The 22,773-nt window shown below is 35.7% G+C and overlaps 1 protein-coding gene across 11 annotated transcripts in view; it reads right to left on the bottom strand.

Moving 5' to 3' along the window:
* LOC127072053 (ankyrin-3-like) overlaps positions 1–22,773 on the bottom strand; it is a 30,151-nt gene that overhangs the window by 3,275 nt on the left and 4,103 nt on the right. For 2 of the 11 annotated variants that reach the window (XM_051012094.1, XM_051012096.1), the window contains exons 2-27: positions 22,498–22,599; positions 22,274–22,406; positions 22,017–22,180; positions 21,788–21,943; positions 21,499–21,627; positions 21,205–21,402; positions 20,821–21,117; positions 20,072–20,269; positions 19,391–19,537; positions 17,716–17,865; positions 17,308–17,448; positions 17,065–17,220; positions 16,645–16,941; positions 16,334–16,517; positions 16,144–16,263; positions 15,990–16,077; positions 15,659–15,676; positions 15,302–15,526; positions 15,080–15,225; positions 14,678–14,886; positions 14,277–14,481; positions 13,821–14,010; positions 13,608–13,746; positions 13,244–13,523; positions 12,908–13,060; positions 36–9,541 (exon numbers count right to left, since the gene is read on the bottom strand). In XM_051012094.1, coding sequence (XP_050868051.1) covers positions 57–9,541; positions 12,908–13,060; positions 13,244–13,523; positions 13,608–13,746; positions 13,821–14,010; positions 14,277–14,481; positions 14,678–14,886; positions 15,080–15,225; positions 15,302–15,526; positions 15,659–15,676; positions 15,990–16,077; positions 16,144–16,263; positions 16,334–16,517; positions 16,645–16,941; positions 17,065–17,220; positions 17,308–17,448; positions 17,716–17,865; positions 19,391–19,537; positions 20,072–20,269; positions 20,821–21,117; positions 21,205–21,402; positions 21,499–21,627; positions 21,788–21,943; positions 22,017–22,180; positions 22,274–22,406; positions 22,498–22,599 — 13,710 coding nt within the window. In that variant the 3' untranslated portion in view covers positions 36–56. Of the gene's footprint in view, positions 1–35; positions 9,542–9,562; positions 10,072–11,873; positions 12,222–12,389; positions 12,592–12,907; positions 13,061–13,243; positions 13,524–13,607; positions 13,747–13,820; positions 14,011–14,276; positions 14,482–14,677; positions 14,887–15,079; positions 15,226–15,301; positions 15,527–15,658; positions 15,677–15,989; positions 16,078–16,143; positions 16,264–16,333; positions 16,518–16,644; positions 16,942–17,064; positions 17,221–17,307; positions 17,449–17,715; positions 17,866–19,390; positions 19,538–20,071; positions 20,270–20,820; positions 21,118–21,204; positions 21,403–21,498; positions 21,628–21,787; positions 21,944–22,016; positions 22,181–22,273; positions 22,407–22,497; positions 22,600–22,773 lie in introns of those variants that run through there. The other 9 variants (XM_051012099.1, XM_051012104.1, XR_007785308.1 and 6 more) reach the window with 9 other exon arrangements.

Genomic DNA, 22,773 nt, shown 5'->3' on the forward strand with positions numbered 1-22,773 from the left:
TATATAAGTTTAGCTAATTATAAAAGTATACATACCTATATGGATCATATTTTTTTTTATGTTTTACTACTTGGTGGCAATTTTGTTGTATCTTGTTTAGCAATATTTGTTTCTGTTGACGAACTTTGTCCTACAGAATTATCAACTGCTGGTCTTTCAGAACGATTATTACTTTCTTCTTGTATTTCATTATCAGGTTGTTCAATAATAGGTACGTCCAAAGAGTCTGATGACATACGTCTTCCATTGCTAAATTGTTCTGCTACGTCAAGTTGAGCGTCTCTGGTATCCCTGACATTATTCAATGAGTCAGAACTTAAAGATGGGAAATCTAATGTTGTTTTCATTTCTAAAGAATCTGAACTTTGACATAAGGGATGTTTTTTATCCGCATTATCTTCCAATTCTAATGAATCTGTACTTGTCTCCATGATATTTGTATCTTTGGCACGTTGGATGTCCTCGGCTTCTGTTACCACTGGTACAATAGCTTCTGAACCAGTTTTTTCAATATCCGTAATTTCTATTTGTGAAATATCTTCTGTAGTATCATCCTGTCGGTCTAATCTCTCTACGTTAGACTGAGCTATACGTATAATCTCATCAATTTCCTTTATTCTTTTCTCATAGTCATCCGAGCCAGAAGTGCTTGGATTAATCGAGCCCGTAGCACTAATTTCCGATTTACGTTGAAGACTTTCCATTTTGTATCTATTTTCAGGACTTTCGTGTTCTAAAAGATCTTCTTCCTCCCTAGCACGAAGTTCAATTAAGTGAGCTTCTCGACAAGCTCTTTCTAGACCTTCAAAATCTTTTAACGAAGACAGAGAAATATCATCTCCATGACCAGATCGACCAGTCATATACCTTCTTGGAAGACTCCCATTATTAATAGAATCTTGAGAACCACATTGCAATCTTTTCGAGTTTTCTGCCGCTACGGCACTCTCCAGATGTTCGAATTCCTGCAACGAACTGAGGGATACAGTATCGTGATCTGAAGGTTTAGTGAAATATTTTTTACCAGCTAGAACATCATAATCCGGAGTACTACCAAAACTACCACGCATGCTACCAACACTTCCTATTGATTCTTTGTGACTTCCTAAACTTCCAAATCGACTACTACCAGCCTCGAAATCAGTAATCTCTTCTTCTTTGATATCTTCTAAGGGGCCACGATCGTATTCAATATCGTAGACTCTTGCGTCCGCATGAAATTGCATCTCAATCCATTTCTTACCAGTTTCGTACGGTTCCTCGTCTGAATAAGATTGAGAATATTGATCGTCGTTGGATGCTTGAGGTGGACTTTCTTCGGATTCAAAGTCGAATAATTCATTGTTCCGCGAGGTTTGACTCGTGGATACTTGAGAGTCTTCTTTATTCTCCGTAATTAAGTTCTCCAAGTCTCGATCATATTGCTTACTACTAACTTGAGGTATTGCGGTAATACGTATACTTTTACCTTCAGAATCAAATTCTTCTGCTTCACGTCCAACTTCTTCGATCACAACAAAGTCATCTATAATGTCAGGCTTATCGACTAGTTCAAAAGAATCACTACCCGGTGATTCGGATCGTTCGGATTTTGCTTTTTCTATAACTGTATCAAGAGACAGTCCGGAGGTCGAAGATGTAGACATACTTGCTTGCTGTATTATCGAGCGCGCTGATGTTTGCATCACCGTTTCAGTACTCTCATCTGCTGTGACACTTATCCCAGATTTCGGTTCCAAAGAATCTGGTTCCATACTTAGCATTTCGAGCGACTCGTCCGATGGTTTATCATCAATTTCTGTTCCCACTGTAGTTTTCAATGTAGTTTCTTCAGCAGGTATCTCAGTTGTTGACGTCGTTACTTGGGTCGAGATTACCTGGGTGGATACGCTTTGAACGCCGTCTTCCGTAACCCTAGCCGTCATTATATCTACCGATTGCACGGCACCAGGTGTTACAACAAAAGCAGACGTCGCAAAATCGACTCCCTTCGTGTCTTGCTCCAAAATAGGCTCATCTAAATCCGTATCGAGAGCGGCGTTATCGTCCATGATCTGTTGAAATATCATCTCCGACGATCGCTTCATTCGACAAGGTATATTGCTATCGATTTTGTCCATCGCATCGTCCATAGGTATATCGCTTCCAGAGGAATCGGATTCGGCATGTTCTTCGTCAAACGCACGTTCCAAATCTTCGTGTTCTTCGCCCTTGTCAGCATCCGCTTCAGATGCTACCAATGTTTCTGATAACTCGCTGGTACTATCGATACTACCAAGATGGCCTGAACTAAACGAACTTAAAGATTTCATAGATTCGCGAGAACTTAATGTACTCACGGCAGTTTGATATTCTTGAGAAGTTGGCCTTGAGGTGGTGGAGTGTTCAACGGACATCATCGCTGTCTCATACTCGGAAGTTGTTCCCGATGGTGGCATCGTAGCGGACTGGAGGGCTTCTACATCGGAAGAACTTGGTCTACTTCCACTGCCAATTTCGTAGTCGCAAGATTGATAGTTGCTACTCTCGCCCGAACTGGAACCAGGATCGACCTCACTTTCGGAAGTAACTTTTTTCGATGCCCGTGCAGGTTTATGTCGTCTCCTTGGTACTGGTTGAGGTGGATGCAAGGAGGAGGAACTCTCGTCTTTGTACTCTACGTCTGAGCATGATCTGCTGGCTGGTACGGGACTAGGACGCGTATCGTCGTCTTCTTTACTCTCTTCATGGACGGCAGATAGAGTTTCCGTTTCAGACTTGTCTAGCTCCATCTCAATATCCATACATACCTTTTCTTTGTCCATTTCGTCGCCGGATGCTTCGAGCTCGATTTCTTCCGATCCACTTTCCGTAGCTGGAATTTCTTTCTCATCTCTTTTCGATTCATCAGGCTTTTCCTCGCTCGTTATCAACGACTCCGTCTTCATACCTTCGATATCTACGGCGATCTGTTCCAAAGATGGAGGTCTGTATAAAAAGGGTAAATCATTGGGTATAGATTCTGGTTGTAATTTGAATTGAAATTCAGAAGGCGAGTCTTTGATTTGTATTACAGTCTCACTGTTCTCACTGAGTTCTTCTATCAAGTCTTGCCTCGCGGCCTCTAAGGACTCCTTCACCTCCGCTATTTCTTTCTTAACTACTTGATCTAGAACTGTAATTGCATATCGCGAGCTTAAATCAACACCTGGAAGATCGTCTTTCTTTAGTTTAAAGGCACATGTATCGGAAGAAGTTACCGTGCTGGCTCTTGCTGCTTTCTCACGTTTTTCGAAACCTTTCTCAACGTGTCTTTTATAGTCATCGCTAGAAATTTTTATTTTTGTTAGGCTCGGTTCCGTCCATTCTTTCGCGAGATCGTCCACGTGGACAGCCTTATCAACATCATCCTCCAATGTTCCTCCAGCAGCAATATCTTGCGTTTGGGTGTCTTCCAAAAGCTTTACATCTTCCTTCGATGGTTCTGCTATCTTTTCCAAGCTAAGCCCATTTTTGGTCATAGTAGTATCCTTTACTGTATCATCCTCGTATTTCTCTGTTAATGGCTCTCCACCCATCTCTTCGTCTTTCCCAATTTGCTCCGTAACTTCTTCTTTAGTTTCTGATTTTTCTTCAGAGACGGACGTAATTTCTTTAGCAGTGTCAATGCTTTCTTTTTCGCTAGAAATTTCAAGTTGATCGGTAGTTGTCTCGATTTTACTTGATTCCACTAGTTTCATTTCACTTAACTTTATTTTTGCTTCTTCTAAGGATAAAGGTCGCCGTATACTGACAGTTAAATCTTCGGTAGGTGTTTTAGCTTCATATTCACGTTTTAAAGTATCCACTAATTCTTGACAGCTAACTTCTAATTTATTTTCTATTAATTCACTCTCTATGTCTTGATCACTGACAGGGATGACGGTAAACTTTTTCGTTTTAATTACTGTGGTCACCGTTGTATCTCCTGTTGTTATAGATTCCTTGATAGATTCTATAACACTTGGATCTTCTGAAGATTTTGTAGCAGATTCTTGTTCCAAATCAGCTGATTCGCTTTGGGAAGATAATCTTTGCTTCTTTATAGTTGTCTCATATTCCTCTAATTCTTGATTGAAGACCTGCGAAGGTTGTAGGGTCTCAGATATTTCGATTTTCTCATCACCGATCATCCAATTGACTGGCTTTATTTCAAGATCGTGCCTTATTTTTAATCTTGGTGAAACAAGAGGTGGACTTTCGATTTCAAAACTATCAGCTCTTTTTACACTGACTTCGTATTTTTCCGTTGTTGTCGTAGGGATCTGTTCGTGTACCAGGGAGTAGTCAACGTTAATGTCTTCCGATACTGTACTAGGGCTAAAGGTCATATCACGTTCTTGGGCAATCCTTTCCAAAGAATCTACGGCTGCACTTTCGTGCAGGGATGAAATAGTTTTTCCTGTATCTTCAGAAATTTTATATTCGTCCATTTCTAAAGATGGCACATCGACGGAATCTTGTCTCGATTGACTGTCGATACCTGGTTCAACGATCTCCAATACTCTAGCTCCAGAAACGTCATATATTCTATCCTTTGGCAAGCTGATATCGTATTGAGGTTCGTATGATTCTCTTTGTAACGATTCAGCTTGCGCGCTAGATCTATCAGAACGTAATTTTTCTGATTGTGGACTCGAAGTTGGCTTGGTAATGTCTTCAAGTTCATTCGTATCAACGTCCATCGTTTCTTCCAACTCTATTTGATCTGATATACTACTTGGACTCATTGTGATGTCTCTCTCAGGTAATCTTGCCTGTGACGAAGATAAAAGGAAGCTTTCGTCTTTATCGTGAAGCGAAGACTCTTCGTCCTTCGTTATATCCTCGCTTATACTCATGCTATCTCTGGTAGATCTTTTCTCTTCTTCGTGTATAGACGATCTTAGTTTTGCCGATTCCGCGGTAGAGTCAGTGTCCTTTGTAGATTCTACCAATTCTTCGTCCATTGTCCTCTTCATAATACTTTCGAATTTTTTCGTTAAATCATCAGCTAACTTTTCATGATCCGTTTCCACGCTTTCTTTAATAACTTGCTGTAAATAATTACTGTCAACGATGGCAGCTTTCGGATCTTCCGTTATAGACGATCTTTTTGTTATTTCATTTTCGATCGATTCTATAAGACACTCCACTATTTGCCTAGCCTCTATTTCTTTTGCAGCACGTCGTTGTTTTTCTTCCAAAGTTTCATGGCTCAGGACTTGAGCTTTTTCTTCTGGCTTTCCATCTTTTTTAACGGATACCAACTTCTCTTCTACTTTGCTGCTAGGTATAAAGTGTCTTGCATCGAAACTTTCAACAGTTTCTTTATGCGACTCTCCTTTAGTTACCATTTCTACTTTTCCTAAGTCTTCGAATATTTTAGATGTCACTGGAGGTTCTCCCGTGTCTTCAACTTTCTTTTTTTCAACATCCTCTTTATGTATTCTAACGGCTATATCGATATCACTTTCCTTCAGTCTACTGACTCCAGACTCCTCAGTCATTATACCTTCCTTGTCTTCAAGCTTTTTAGATAATTGTTCCTTCTTGGCTTCGACTCTATTTTTCGAAGCGCTTGCATCGATCGTTTCCTGTCCATCTTGTAAATTTATCGACATCTTTTGAACAGCCGTTTCGTCTACTTTCTTGCTTTTACTTTCCTCTTTTTCTACAGTTTCAGTCGACGATTCCTTTTTCATTTTGGATTCCGATAGTTTCTTACACTCGATTTGTTCTTTTTCTTCGTGCACGATATATTTGTCCGTGCCTTTAGAAATTTCGGAAGATACAACTTCTTTCTTTTCTAACTTACTGGAAGCTTTATGATCGACTTTAGATAGTTTTATTGTATCTTTCTCGCTCATATCCTCGAGCAATTTAAATGCTTTATGTGGATCGGTAAAAGTTTTAGAAAACGTTTGAGTTTCACTCTTGGAAGTTGTTTCTTGGCTGGAGGATTTCTTCTCGGTCACCGTGCAAGTTTCCGTTTCCGTCTTAACGTGATATCCCTTTTTAATATCTTTCTCAGACGATTTAGTTGCAGAAGTATCTATGATACGTTTAGGAATACGAGATTCAAATTCTTTCTTCTTATCCACGGGTGATGTGATGCTAGGCTCTTCCTGTGGTGCGCTCGATTTATCGATTTCTGATTTCTCTAACAAACGTTTCGACTCTGTCGAAGTTTTGCTTCTCGATTCTTTGTGATTTCTATCTTTTTCAACTTTAGCCATCGAAATCGGTATACGCGATTCAAATTCTTTTTTCGTTAGCTTACTATCACTTTCTATCGTGGACTTTTGAAGAGGAATCTTATCCTCCTCTAATTTTTCTTTTTCTAAATCTTCAGTCTTTTCTTTTTGTACTTCCGGAATAAACGCAGTAACTTGATCTTTTTTACTTATTTCGATCTTAGTATCCTCCTTCAACTTTTCCTCCAAATCAGCAGCAGTATAATGTGCTTCGTATAGCACTTTTGGTTCTAAACTAGTTTCAGGAACATTCATTATTTCTGTGGTTACAGGCACATCTTCATCCCCTTCGATCTGAACGGTCTTTGTCACTTTTTCTTGCACTAAGCTTCCATCTTCTTGAACCTTCCATATTATAGTTGTTTCTTCCTTTATAACACGTCTCCCAGTTGACATATCCTTGCCCAAACCTTTATCTTGCATTGAAATATCTTCTTTATGCTCCGTCTGTTTTGAATGTATCTGCATCAATTCACTTTCTTTACCTGCAATTTCCATAGAGTGCTTTGGCGATTCCGTCGACGATTCTCCACGTTCCATTAAATATTCTTTTTGAAGTTCCAACTCGTGTTTTTCGACGATTCTGTCTATATGCTCTGGTAATTCTTTCTGATGTATTTCCCTAGCTTCCTCGATCGACCTCTCCAATTGTTCTGGTAAAATTTGTACCAATGTAGCTTTTTCGACGTGTTTTTCCAATTCCTCATATGCTTCTTTTTGAAGTTCCATTTCTTCTTTCCTCTTTGATTCACTTTTCTTCGCCTCTTCCTCTTGTTTCTTCTTCAGATCAGTCTCTTTCTTCTTTGCTTCCTCTTCCTCTTGTTTCTTTTTCAATTCAGTTTCTTTTTTCTTTACTTTTTCTTCTTCTTCTTTCTTCTTTAGTTCCGCTTCTTTCTTCTTTGCTTCTTCCTCTTCTTTTTTCATTTTGGCTTCTTCTTCTTTTCTCCTCTTTGCTTCCTCTTCCTCTTGTTTCTTCATTAGTTCGACCTCTTTCCTCTTAGTTTCTTCCTCTTCTCTTTTCTTTTTTACTTCTTCTTCTTGTTTTTTTTTCTTTGCCTCTTCTTCTTCTTCTTTTCTCCTCTTTGCTTCCTCTTCCTCTTGTTTCTTCTTTAGTTCAGCCTCTTTCCTCTTAGTTTCTTCCTCTTCTTTGATCCTTTTTGCTTCTTCTTCTAGTTTTTTTTTCTTTGCTTCTTCTTCCTCTTTTCTTCTCTTTGCTTCTTCTTCCTCTTTTTTCCTCTTTGCTTCCTCTTCCTCTTGTTTCTTCTTTAGTTCGATCTCTTTTCTTTTAATTTCTTCCTCTTCTTTTTTCTTCTTCAATTCAGCTTCTTTCCTGTTAGCTTCTTCTTCTTCCTTCTTCTTCTTTGCTTCTTCTTCTTCCTTCTTCTTTGCTTCTTCTTCTTCCTTCTTCTTCTTTGCTTCTTCTTCCTTCATCTTCTTTGCTTCTTCTTCTTCCTTCTTCTTCTTTGCTTCTTCTTCTTCCTTCTTTTTCTTTGCTTCTTCTTCTTTCTTCTTTGCCTCTTCTTCTTCCTTTTTCTTCTTCAATTCAGCCTCTTTTCTCTTAGCTTCTTCTTCTTCCTTCTTCTTTGCTTCTTCTTCTTCCTTCTTCTTCTTTGCTTCTTCTTCTTCCTTCTTCTTCTTTGCTTCTTCTTCTTCCTTCTTTTTCTTTGCTTCTTCTTCTTCCTTCTTTTTCTTTGCTTCTTCTTCTTTCTTCTTTGCCTCTTCTTCTTCCTTCTTCCTCTTTGCTTCTTCTTCTTTCTTCTTTGCCTCTTCTTCTTCCTTCTTCTTCTTTGCTTCTTCTTCTTCCTTCTTCCTCTTTGCTTCTTCTTCTTCCTTCTTCTTCTTTGCTTCTTCTTCTTCCTTCTTCTTCTTTGCTTCTTCTTCTTCCTTCTTCTTCTTCAATTCAGCTTGTTTTCTTTTCGCTTCCTCTTCCTCTTTTTTCTTTTTCAATTCAGCCTCTTTCCTTCTTGCTTCTTCTTCTTCTTCTTGTTTCTTCTTTAGTTCGGCTTCTTTCTTCTTCGCTTCTTCTTCCTCTTTTTTCTTTTTCAATTCAGCCTCTTTCCTTTTTGCTTCTTCTTCTTCTTGTTTCTTCTTTAGTTCGGCTTCTTTCTTCTTCGCTTCTTCTTCCTCTTTTTTCTTTTTTAATTCAGCCTCTTTCCTTTTTGCTTCTTCTTCTTCTTGTTTCTTCTTTAGTTCGGCTTCTTTCTTCTTCGCTTCTTCTTCCTCTTTTTTCTTTTTCAATTCAGCCTCTTTCCTTTTTGCTTCTTCTTCTTCTTGTTTCTTCTTTAGTTCGGCTTCTTTCTTCTTCGCTTCTTCTTCCTCTTTTTTCTTTTTCAATTCAGCCTCTTTCCTTCTTGCTTCTTCTTCTTCTTGTTTCTTCTTTAGTTCGGCTTCTTTTCTCTTTGCTTCCTCTTCTTCTTGTTTCTTCTTCACTTCAGTCTCTTTCCTCTTTGCTTCTTCTTCCTCTAGCTTTTTCTGTAGTTCAGCTGCCTTCTTCTTAATTTCCTCTTCTTCCTTTTTCTTCTTTAGTTCGGATTCTTTCCTTTCATCTTCTTTCTTGTCCTCTATATCCCTTACTTCTCGGTGCAGCTCAACCTTTTTTTCCAAACCGACAACTAATTTCTCCTGATATTCCTTCCTAACAAACTCATCGATCCTTTCCTTATATATAATCTCTTCACCTTTGAAGTCTTCCTTCCTTAACTTATCACTTTCGTCCTTATCCTTCTCTTCTACATGACTCGACTTTAATTCTTTCCCCTCGTGTTCCACATCTCTCATCGTTTCCACTTGGCCAACATCAATAGACTTTTCTGTTCGTTTAACCTTAACACTTTTATCTTTTTCAAGTTTCACAGAATCCTGCTGTTGCAATTTAGCCGGTACCTTACTCAATTCCTTTTGTATTTGTTCCTCAAAATAATGTGCCTTCTCTGCCACGGAACATTCCGAAATATCAGGGATATTAACATTTTCCATAGTATCCGAGCCAACAGATGTTACCTCAGTTATCTCTTCCTCCGATACGACATTTTGCATATACTCACTGTCACTCTCGTTCACCGTCAATTGTGAGGTCCTTGATACCTCGGATTCGGAACGTTGATAACTCTCTCTCTTCTTTGATATATCCTCCCAAAATTTTCGCTTCTCCGAATATGTTTGCTTTTCGACGCTAGGCGAAAGATCGTGCTCTTGTTGGCCGGCTACTTTATTGGGATAACTAGCATCTACGGATTCTAGGGGACAAGCCGCTTTTTGTGCAAAGGATTCGTGGATAGTAGCGGCATCTAGAACAACCAAGAATGATGCTCATATTACTTTTTATTTATTACGTTAATTATAATCAATAATTACATCGTTTCATTTTACAATTTTTTTTTCTTTTTTTTTGTTCTCTCATTCTCTCTCTCTCTCTCTCTCGCTCTCTCTTTCGTCGTCTCGTGCTGCGTGCAAACCTCTTTATGTACTTGCGCAAAAAATCTCATTGCTTTCTAATATAATAATCAAACGTTGAATTAGTTCATAAACTTTTGTTAACTGTACACATAACAACTCGTTATTCTAACATGAATAATACATTCAACAATTCAATGACTAATTCAATTAGTCATCGATTTCTATTTAATTTATAATGTATATTCTTTGCGTATTTATCTGTGTGTGTGGGTGTGTGTGTGTGTATTTTTATAACGTATAACATCGACTTATATATGCATCTGCGAAATTTCGTTAAAGAAGTTGAGGACAGATATGCTGTTATTTTGTATTTAATATCCCATATGGTTGTCTATGATTATGTTGATGACGGCAGTTCTGCCTGCAAGTATAACAAGTACATAAAAAAATGTCGCATTATTATCGGCATCAAAATGTTAAAAAGGATTAACCGAAAAGAAAAAAACAGGAGTATACAGACGCGAAAAAATGTAAATATGTAAAGCTTTGCACTAGTTTTATTCATACTCGAAAAAGACATTAATTTTTTCTTTTTTCTTTCCTTTTTTCGAAAGGATTAGAATTAATCAATGAAATGTTGTTGGACGTTTAGGAATAATTTGTTCGAAAAAATAGTTATCCGAAGAATATTGAAATTTTTTATTTAACCCTTAAGTAGTATCCACGATACCAAGACAAATAAATTTTATTCTGCACGTGTCTCGAATCATTAATCTCAATAAGATATTTGTCATTCAATTAAATAATTAATAATACAACAGAGAAAATAGTTCGAGAATTTAAAAAAGAAAAAGAAATTTGGTTGAGTTCGAAGCGAGATTATTGCACAGAATGAAATATTTAGTCACGAGGACGACCAAAGCGATGTTCTTTCAAAACATATCACTCGAGGGTTAACCATTACCAAAGTTTATACTAAGAAAAATAGATCTTCAATAGATCGAGCACGGTGCAAAAAGGAAAACGAATAACAACACAAGAAGAAGAAATTATCTTCGATTAAGATAAATCAATAGATCCGATTCACGTGAATAAATAAATCAAAAAAATAATGGGGATGCAAGATTGTAATCCTTGGCAGCAAATAATCGATTGGATCCTTAACGTTTCGCGTTTTGCTAAATAAAACTCATTCGGCACATCTTAAACTCAATCTACATCTTCAACATCGGTATGACAATCCCCTATGGTGATATCTTCCTGAATATCCTTAACAGCAAGCATATTATCCGTCTTATTAACGTTCGTCATTACGATATGAGAAGCCGCTAAAACATCAAGATCTTCGAACAGGTCGCGTTGACTACAAGAAGCTATTTGTAGATCATCCTCATCCGATACTTCCATATCCTCGCTGTCGGTCCCCGGCATGATCACAATATCGGATGAATTCCGGACTTCAGTATCTTCTATTTCCTTCGACATTCGACTACGTATCTCTACGGAAAATGGTCCATTTCCTTCCTTGGTAGTGATAGTCTCACCACCGAACTCGCACAAGATGTCCAATCTAGGTGTCACGTAGATAACCGGCTCATCCTCGTCATTTGATATATCCTCGACGTCTGTTTCACCTTGATAAGTAACTCCTGTTACGGTCAAACTCTTTCTTCCTTCTGTGTTCTGTTCGTTTTCAGGTTCACTTGCATAAATTTCATCGACGTCCGTGAGATTCTCCGCAAAACTTCCACGTCGAGATATGTTCATTTCAGGAGTCGATAAAATTGTTAAACATCGAGGATTCGTATCAAATTTATCAACGCTCTCAATGTCCTCCATTGTCACAGAAATTACAGGTCCTCGTGACTTCGCAGGACTAGGAGTACGTGCATAAGCTTCCATAATGACCAATTCACCTTCCGAGTCCGTATCAGAGAAATGTAAGGATGTATTATTAATCATCGCATTCAATCGTCTTCTCGTAGATCTGGACTTACGTTTTTGCTTCATACTCGTTGTCTCTTTTCCTCTGGATGGACTCTGACAACATTGTTTTATCTTTTGTAAATTATCTTCTAGAGCACAACATTCATTATAATTTTTTTCATCGCCGTCTTTGGCTACATTCTGTTGATCGTTCTTTTGCTCTTCCCGAGGTTCATTCGACGGGTTCGAACGATTTTCATTCTTCACTTTGTCTTCTTCATTGCATGAATTTATTGAACAACTTTGAGACACCTCCTTGGCACCTATCTCACAATTGATCTGTTTCAATTCGCACAAATCAGTCGTAATCTTACAGACCGACGATTTATCATTCTCGGTCTTATCTTTTTCATTATTAACGTCGATTGTAGGACTCGTTTCGTTCATGGTGTTCGCTTGGCCTGACTTTTCCATTATAAAGGATTTTTCTATTCGTCGCACGTATATATATATATGTGTGTGTGTGTATATATATATATATATATATATATATGTATGTACGTATGTATATCTATTTTATATACTTTTGTTTTTAACGTGCGTATCGTAAGTGCAAACTACTAATGAACTTAAAAAAACCTGCAACTGAAAATCATAAGGAAAAGGAAATTAATGAAAATAAAGTCAATGAAGAATACGAGTGCACGTAAATAAGAGAATGAGATTAAGGAAATAGATAAATGGAAATTTGAAATAAAAACGATGAAGGTCATTAGAAAAACGTATAAGGATAAAAAGAAAAAGAGAACTCACATTTTCGACGATTCAAATGAGAGCTACTCAAGCATAAAAGGACAAGCAAAGTTATTAGCTACTGCTCTCTCTCCTCGACGAACAGGATAAAACTAAAGGTAGCTATCTCGGTATCTTCCGAGCATTTGTTGAGACTCTTACGTATAATTAAATTATGGAAGCCTCACTCAATCTTTAAGCCATAAACGGATTGACATTTTACCTTAAACGAACATATAAATACAGAAGAAGACATTTTAAAAAGAAAAGAAATCAATCAAACGTGAATCACCACGTACGGAATGAATTATTATTGTCTTGTGATTGAAAAGATTTATATAAAATCTAAATGTGTCGACGTCTTCCTCACAGAAAAATCATTTTGAAAGTTTTCTTTTTGCACCTTGCACACTGTTTTTCATCTCCAATTCTTAACTCTATAGATTTTTAATTCTAATGTGTTCTTAAGTTAATCCTTACTTTATAATTAAACTTAAAAACAATTTTCTACTGTATAATAATGAATGAGAATATCGTACCTGTTTGTTCTTTCTGTAGAGTATCGGCAATGAATTTTTCCTCTGAAGGTGACGTGTCTTTTGGCTGGTCTCCCTTCTCCTTCTGTTCCATACCGTATTTTGATTTGTAAGAGTCCATTTTTTGACTTATGATATTCGAATCTTCGTACACTGCTATTAAGAAAAAAGATCATATTTATATACTTGCAAAATATTGAAATATTGTTAGAAAAATATATAAGCATTTATATATATATATATATATATATACATATATATACATACATACATACATACATATATATATATATATATATATATATATATATATATATATATAGTGCCCAATGATATCACCTGTTAGTTTCTTCTGAATTTCAATTTTGCTCGTAACCTCAGGTAAGACGATATTCAGTACACAAATTGGTTGCTGTGGTGGTTCACCCTTTGCAACTTTGGGCTCGCGCATAAACAACATTCTTGCTACAGGATCCAAAAGTGGATCTCTTACTTTAACGTGAAACGATAGACGATTCTGACGGAAAGCTTTAAAAGTAAACTTTAATTGTACTCCTGATTTTGTAACTGGTATTAGGTTTCCGCTGAATTCGATGTAAAGATCTTTTCCATGTAGAGCCTGAAACAAATATAATTAACAAACATTATGTATTATTAATATTTATTTGCATTAATTACAACTAGAAGTTACTTTTTAGTTTACCTCGACATCACGACTCTTTACAATCTCTAAGAACTCTTCTTGTCTTTCCAATGTGTGCATTCCTTCCTTGCCATCAGTCATGCACAATATCCTTAATGTAGCTTCGAGAGTATCCATTCGTTTTGAATATATCACGAAACTATTGAAAACAAATAGAAATTTTTGATCATTGAATATTTGCAAGAGATAAATATAAAAAAAGGAAATACGTACTTTGTAATGTAAGGTACAAACAAAGATTCTTTATATAGTTCCGTCGCCATTTTTGGAACTTCGCTAATATTCCTACAATCCATCAGCCAAAACCTAGCTGAAACTGTAGTTGTAAAGGACACACGGTCGTTCATGAACGTCAATGGCGTTGAACCAGTAACATCTTCCCATTGAGCTTCACTGGTACCACCTGACATCGAAAATAACAGCTTAATTGTTTTTTAATTGTCTAATTAATTATATTAAGCAATCCCTTTGTGTGTGTGTGTGTGTGTGTATGACTATACTTTTGACCCAGTAAATCATTCAAAAGAATTGCTTTTGAAAGAAAAAAAGAAACGTGACCATGTAACTGTTATCACATTACCAGAATTAGACAGGATTTACCAAATGCATTATCACATATTCTTATTGTGTAAATAGTTTATATAATATTTTAATTTAATCTGCGTATACCAGCGATGCTGCAAAGCAATCGTAAAGTTGGTGTTTCGCCTCCGTATTGATTGATCATTCCTTTGTTTGCAGCTTGTGGTACGGGTATTGTCAAGGTAATCGGCTTGTGAAACTTTCTTCTCCTGGGCTCAATTGTAATGACTGGTGATACAGCAACACAGTTACCTAAAAGTTTGGCTGTAAGCTCCGCAGGGATGACGTGTGCCTACAACAAGGTATTATATATCTTAATAAGCCAGTACTCGTTTGTCTTTAATAGCTCAACTTTCTATGGCTTCACTACCGTTGAAACTGACTTGTCTACGACTGAATTACATGTGTAAAATTAATTCGCAATTTTTACAATCAGAATTCAGCACAAGAGATATTCACAAAAAGACTGTCTTCAATTTTTTACTTACTTGTAAGCCAACTTTAATTTTTTTCGTCAGAGCACCAGGTGGAAATACAGCTTGAACGTCGTTTGCTACACTGGACATTAAAATTCCACCTTCGGCTCCTATTACGTGTACTTCTTGTTTGATTCTAGTCACTATCGCGAAATATTGAGGAAAGTCACTCGTTATTATACGAGTTATTCTGCCGGAATGGGCTGCATTCATTTGGGGATCTACAAATTGAATTTTTATTCATAATACGATGATAATTTCTCGATAATAGTGTTAAAAAATCAATACTTCATATCCTTTTTTTAAGTATAATTAATAATAATATAAATGATAACATAATTTTAACATTATATAATATTTTAATACAAAGTACAAAAATTAGTTTTTAGAGAACTTCATTGATTTGATACGTACCATGTGGTGTATTAAGCAAAGTATCGTCATTATCAACGGAATTATCATGTTCCTTCCATGTTTCTCCATTTTCACTCCTAAGAATAATAATTTCTCTTTCTTTGCCACGGATCGATGCAAAATGTGGTATGTCTATCAATACTGGCCTATAAAGAATTACATTTGCGTAAAGAACATTCTTTTTTAAATAATCCATTTATAAATATGTCATTGCGAACTTGCCCTAAAAAGTTTGCTCCAACTGGACCCATCTCTATAATTCGAGTTGCTAAAGCTTCACCTTCCATTAGAGGCGGTGGATTAGCTACTTTACTAGGTTTTACTAATCTACACGTTACCCGTAACGGCATCGTTGCTCTACGGGGTGGAACAATTATTCGTACACCACTGTGCCTGCAACCCTTCATTGCACCACCTCGTGCATCCACGAGGAAACTCACTAAAAATCTGCAAATTCGAAATATCATAGCAATATAGAGAAATTTTTTTATTTATCGACGAATTTCAGATGTTTAAATGTATTTGAATTTCAAATTTTTTTCTAAATTCTAGCGATGGGATAGGCGTTTAGGTACTTACGATCGGAAGTGAAGTCTCCTAAAATCAAAATACGTTTATTCAATCAATTATTTCTAAGGAAATCATTACGTCTAAAGCTAGAGTGAATTACGGAAGATTAGAATTAGATCAAATTACGATGTTTTAAGCTTTGGATTATATATTTAGATAGTAATAAGAGTTTCTACAAAAGATAAAAAACTCAAAGATATTTGTGTTACAACTATGAAACTAATCTAGTTTTTCCAATACTTTAGAGAGTCTAAAATAGCGTGACTTCTAGTTTATTACCCTATCTTTGTTATACGATCACCGTAATTTTTGATTAAGTTCAATGTAGATTTCTACGTACCCCAAATTCAATGCATCATTACTGTCAAAGTTTTCTGCCAGACAGTAATTATTGCTTTGGGTGAATTCCTGTTTTTCTTCTTTTGTAACTAAAATGAAAAAATTGGAAATCGATCAAGTTACACGCTCTGATTAGTATGCAAACGTAGACTTACCTTGTCTGTGTATTGGGTCGTCCTTCGTTACATCGATTGGTAAGGAATCATCTCGTAGGCTCTTCATTAAATCCGCGGTAAGATATTTGTATGGTTGCTCGCTAATCAATGCATCCGAAGCTAATAAACGCAATTAGATTTATGAATGATATCAATTATGACGTTAACGTATAGATAATATTATTCTTACCACCCTCGTCATCCGAATCGGACATGAGACTCGTTTCTTGCAAACTCTCTGGTGCTATAACTTTGTACTTTTCTTCCCAATTTTTATTATCCGGAACTAAATTATCGTAAGGCATTCCTTTCAATACTTCCATCACTGATATATACCCTAACTTTTGAGCAATATTTAAAGCAGTCAAGCCATCCTAAAGAAAAAACCGATAAAAATCACGTCAACGAAAATATTACAAACAAATAAAAATGTAATTGGCAGAATTATTTGCGATTATATTGATAACGAATTAAAAACCATCTTACGAACGATTTACGTACGTTTGTACGAGCTTTGTGCGAAGCATTCCCTTCTAATAGAGCACTAACAACATGAGCGTGACCCTGTTGCGCGGCTTGATGAAGAGGCGTGTAATTTTGAGCCGTTCTTACGTCGATCTCAGCATTGTGTTTTAATAGAAATCGTATCATCGAGAGATTTCCAAAATGTGCGGCAACGTGAATTGGTCGATAACCAGTCTCGGTTTGACTTTCGACATTGGCATCATTTTTTACAAGAATAGAAGCGACTCTGACGAAATCTTCTTGAGCACAGAGGTGCAACGCTGTTAGACCATTCTGAAAAAGGTTGAACATTATTATTGTTGTTGTTGTTGTTGTTGTTGTTGTTGTTATTATTATTATTATTATTATTATTATTATTATTATTATTATTAATTTGATTAATTTATAAAAGAATACCTTAGCTTTATGGTTTGGATCAGCTCCATGCTCAATAAGTAAATTCGTCATATCGTAATGACCCTTTTGTGAGCTCAAATGTAAAGGCGTGAATCCTGCCTTAGATTCGGCATTTGCGTTCGCTCCGCCTTCCAACAGAGTAGAAGCAATGTCCATCTATGGCAAGTAATGTAGATTTTCGTTAGAGATATATTTTAGAATGGAAAAATGGAAAGGAATGATTGGAATGGATTATTTTAATACCTGATTTTTACGAGCAGCGATGTGTAACGGAGTATGTCCATTCTGTGATGCAAGATGGGGTGAAGCACCTTTCTCTAATAGAAGATTCGCGACATTTGGGTGATCGTAATGACAAGCCAAATGCAGTGGTGTAATGTCGTTCTAAAAATGATTAGTAAATTCTCACCGTAATAGAATATGTAAAGTTAACCCTCTGTAATCTAACTTTTGTTATTATATAAGTTATATAATAACTAAGTATTTATTCTTAGAAACATTTAGAAAAAAAAACAGATATAAGTGTGTGTGACTTGAAAGTTATAGAGGATTAACGGAACGATTCCTTTTCTTTCCTTTTTTTTTTTTGTTCATATTCATCTCGTTTTATTTCATTTTATATCATCGAATTGCTATAAATCGTCTGCTAACCTTTCCTTGAGCATCAAGCTTGCTGTCCTTTTGTAGAAGGATCTTTGCCACGTTCATATTGCCATATTTGGCCGCTATGTGGAGCGGCGTAAAACCATTTTTCGTTGTGGCTTTTACCGAAGCATTATTCTCCACTAGAATAGCGGCCACCTGTTTATCACAAAGTTTCGTGTTATACCAATAAATATATATATATATATATACCTACATACATTCATACATTTATATATAAAGTGATAAAAGTTTACGTTTATGATATGGACTCGATACAAATTAGTTCAATTGTATATATGTGTGTATATATGTATACATAAAATAATAATGTTGGTTATCTCTGCATTGCAATTAGAAATAATTGCTTACCTATTTATTGCATAACGAAGAAAAATCAGTCGACTAATGACATATGACATATAACAAGATTTACGTACTTTTTGTTTTAATTACATTGTAATATTATTAACTGTTTAATAATAAGCACAATGGGGATATGAAATTGATTGGAGAAAATGTAAAAAGATTACATAAATGCAAATAAGTGGAAAAAAAACACAAGCACCTTTCACACCGCCTACGCGTTGCTTGTCATAATCGTATGCATGGCTATATCGATGTTTGAAAGTATAATGAAAAACAAAAAGAAATGTTTAACATATGTATGCATGTACATATGTATGTTGTGTGTTTGTATTTATGTTTGTATATATGTATAGATATGTGTGCCATGGAAATAAGCGAAATGAATGTTCGTTTCTCGTCTGTCATATTTATGTCTCTTTGAAATTTCAAGATCGCTAATAAATCAGCATATTATATAAGTATTTATGTACATATGTTTATGCATACAACGATATATTGGAATGAAAATTCTCTCGCTCGTTTGTTCGTTCTTTCTCACGCTCTCGTTTTTTCTTTTATTTTTTCTTTCTTTTTTTTTTCTTTTTTTTAAGGAAGGAAACTAGAGTAAGGACTAAGCAGAAAAGAAAAATCAATCGAACACTTGTATGCACCGCAAGGAGTTGCATGCTATCTCCTCGTTTTAATTTATCTTATCATGCTTAAAAAAACGAAATGCAGTGAAATGAGGGAAAACATAAAAACGGTAAAACCAATGTAACGAAAATTTTATTAACTCACGGATACATAGAGAAATAAATATAACGTAAAATTATAAATCTCAAACTCTCTATAAGTTTGAAAATAAAGAAAGTGTAAGAAGAGACTTCAAATCGCGTTGATGGAAAAACGTCTATAATTGTGTGTATGTGAAGGTGATTGTAAAAATTACCTAAGTCATTATACATATATTTATATATGTATATATATATATATATTTATATAAATATATTTTTTAAACATAAACGGAAATAATGATCGATTTAAACTACAAATTAGAACATTTTTACGATCACCATTACATATAATAAAACAAGTGCATGGTTAAACAAAATATTGAAGAAAACGAGAAGGTGTTTAGATAGATAAAAATAACGCGTTTGTTTTTTTTTCTTTTTTACATAATCCTCAAAGAAATTAAAATTCGATCTCTTTCTCTCTCTGTTTTTTCTTTTTCTTTTTTTCACATAAGGTACTCCCGACGCCGTGACCAAAACAAATACGCCCTATTCTGCTTGTCGACGTGTTCTGCTATTTTTGCGATTTTTTTGTACATTACCTCCTCCTGACCTTCCTTTGCTGCAATGTGCAATGCCGTGTGCATATCTTTCGTTGTTGTGTCAACGGCTGCACCGTGTTGCAAGAGTAACATAACTATATCGATGTTACCCAATCTGGATGCGATGTGCAACGGTGTTTGTTGTTCCTACAAGAAAAGAATTAAATTTCTTCGGTTCGCGAAAAGCCCAAACTCTTATCTGTGTTGATTTCATCAACGAAATAAAAATGTTTAATCAACGAATACTTAAATTACATCATTTAAATTATTTACTTTTTGGATACTTGGATAATATAGCGAAAATATTTTAAATAAAGATATAATAGCACATTAATGAAGCTAGAAAAGCATACAAAATAAAAAAAAATTAATAAATAAATGAAAAAAAAATAAGACAGGAAACAAATTGTTCTATGAATATCCCAGACTGGTTAATGGACTCATGCGTTTAAGTTGAACGCGAGCAAGTATGATTTAAATATGGTCGATCATTTTCTATTTAAGTGATTCTGCGTTTTCTTTCGACGTGACAAAATTTATGTTGACTTAACGAATTAAAGATTTTCGAAACAAACTTTTTTGTTGTTTTACAAAGGGGAAAGGGGAAGATGAAAGATGAATAGATAGGAAAGGACGATTTGATTCGTAGGAAGTGAGGATTCCTTTTTTTTATTTACTTACCCTAGCACGTGCATCGACTTTGGCTCCATTTCTTAATAAAATTCGAATAATATCGGTTTGATTAGCTCTAGCTGCCAGGTGTAGGGGTGTTTCTCCCCTAACAGTTGGCACGTCGGGATTGGCTTCGTGTTGTAGTAGGAATATCACGATATTCATGCATCCCATAAAACTGGCCACGTGTAAGGGAGTCAGTCCGGACTGTAAAATATATGTTATTTTCCATTAGGACATTTTCTTCAATTCCGATTTCCACAAATCATTCGCTTAGACAAAGTTCTCTCTCTCTCTCTCTCTCTTTCTTTTATTCTCCTTTCCCTATTTCCTATAATTCTCCATCGTTTTCAGAAATAAACAGCATGGAAGGAGCACAGAATCCATAAAAATGATCAGATTTTATATCCCGTCTTTCGTCCGATTCGCACAATCCGTTAACCAGCCTTCCTATATTATTTCTTCATCTTCTCCATACTTCAATGTTAAATCATCGTTTGAACGTAAAAGAAGAAGCAGCATGAAAAATATAGTGCAAACATTTTTGTAAATGAAGAAAGAAAGAAAAAAAAAAGAAAAAGAAAATATTGCTATAATCTCTTTTAGATTCTTTTATTATTTGATTTATTAATCTTTTTATTCTTTTTTCTTAGTGCAAATAAAATTATATAAAGTATATAAACTATTCTCGCGAATTGTATGCAAGAAAATATTGAAGACAAGATAATAAGGAATTGTCGAGAAACATCGATCGTTACCTCTGTCGTAGACTCGATCGATGCGCCATGTTTCAGCAACAACTCGACGACCTTTATACGATTCTTCTTGCAAGCGATGTGCAAAGGCGTAAAACCGTTTAAAGCTCGTGCATTTGGATCCGCCTTTCTATCCAAAAGCAATTTCGCGACTCTAACGTGGCCGCAGTGTGCGGCTACATGTAGCGAAGTTAAATAATCGATCGTTACTTCGTCCACTGGTGCACGATGATAGAGTAATGCTCTAGCAGCATCCACGTGATCTCCTTGAGAGGCCATATGCAAGGGTGCTAAACCATTCTATAAAAAAAGAATTTCGTTTTACAATTTTGTGCAAATACTCAGTTTTATTCTTTTCTTTTATTGAAAATTTCTGTTATACTTTACCTTTGTACGTGCACTGATTGGTGCTGAGTTCTCAAGGAGAGTATTAACAACTTCCTCATGTCCAGATCGTGCAGCACAATGTAATGGAGTTAAACCATCTCTAGTTTTTGCATCTATTTGTGCCGAGTTTTCTAACAGGATTTTTACCATGTTATTTTTGCCCCATTTCGCTGCTACATGGAGAGGACTGATATTGTGCTAAAATTAGAATAGAAAATTAGAAAATCCAGTTGATATAAGAAAAAGAAAGAAGGTTAGAAACAAATTGTTAATTTATTTTTTGAAGTTTCATACTTTTGCCAAATAGTTCACATCAGCACCACGTTTAATTAACAAACGTGCTATCTCCTCGTTTCCATAATGAGCAGCAATGTGGAGAGGCGTGAAGCCACTCTTAGACGTGACATCCGGCTTGTGGTCGTTCTAAAAAGTAACATTGCATTGGTCAATTAATATCCAATTAAAGGAACATTTGCTTTGAAAGTTTTACAAAGAAAAAAAATTACATGGATTTATCGACAGAACAAAGTTTACTTGTATTATTCACAATTCAAAAATATATTGATTTATTTATAAAAATTACCTGCAAAAGTAAATCGGCGGCTTTACAATCGTCCTTTTTAGCGGCGATATGAAGCGCCGGTAGCCTAACTTTTCCTTTCGAATCGTTTTCCAAAAGTACACTGACGACTTTGTCGTGGCCTTGCTGCATAGCAACAGCAAGGGGGGTGAATCCATCCTAAAATTTACAAAGAAATGAAATTCACATACGATAGAATTCTATAAATCTCTAACAATTAATTTAGCTTTACCTCCGTAGCGAGGCTTTGATTGGCTCCATTGCTAAGCAACAGCTTGACGACCTGATCGTGATTCTCTTGGGCCGCCATATATAATGGTGTGAATCCATTTTGCGATTGAATATTAACCGCAGCACCATATTGAATAAGAATACTAACTATTTCCGCTTGACCAGCTAAAAAAAAAATAATAATAATAATAAAAGAAAAAAATTGTCGAATGTATTACTTATATCACAATGAATAGGATCAGTGACTGCATAGTTTACCTAAAGATGCTATGTGCAATGCGGTATTGCCTTTCTTTGTCGCAGCGTCGACCTTTGCACCCCTTTTCAAAAGTTCCGTCACTATCTCAACGTGTCCATCTTTCGATGCTAAATGCAAAGCGTTTAGACCGTTCTGCAATTTGTCAATTGACGATTAAATTAGATATTATTAGAAACATAGAAATTGAAAAAATATCTATTGAAAGAATAGAATTAAATATTACCGAGTTAGCTGTATTGATATCTAAATCAGTGTCTAGATATTCGATGACTTTTTCGAGGTTTCCAGATCGAGCTGCGCGAAGAAATGCGGTTGTATCGTCAGCCTGAAAAAGAAAAATTAAATAGCTTATCAGAAAAATAAAGAAAAAATCGAAGTGAACTCATAACCTCGAGATTATTTATATTCTACTATATTCTATTTTTGATCTAATTAAACTTCATCTCTTCTGTGAAATCTAGTTTACTGCAGTAGTATCCCTTCCTGTTGTGTACATTAA

Source organism: Vespula vulgaris, chromosome 24, assembly GCF_905475345.1.
Source record: "Vespula vulgaris chromosome 24, iyVesVulg1.1, whole genome shotgun sequence".
NCBI lineage: Eukaryota > Metazoa > Arthropoda > Insecta > Hymenoptera > Vespidae > Vespula > Vespula vulgaris.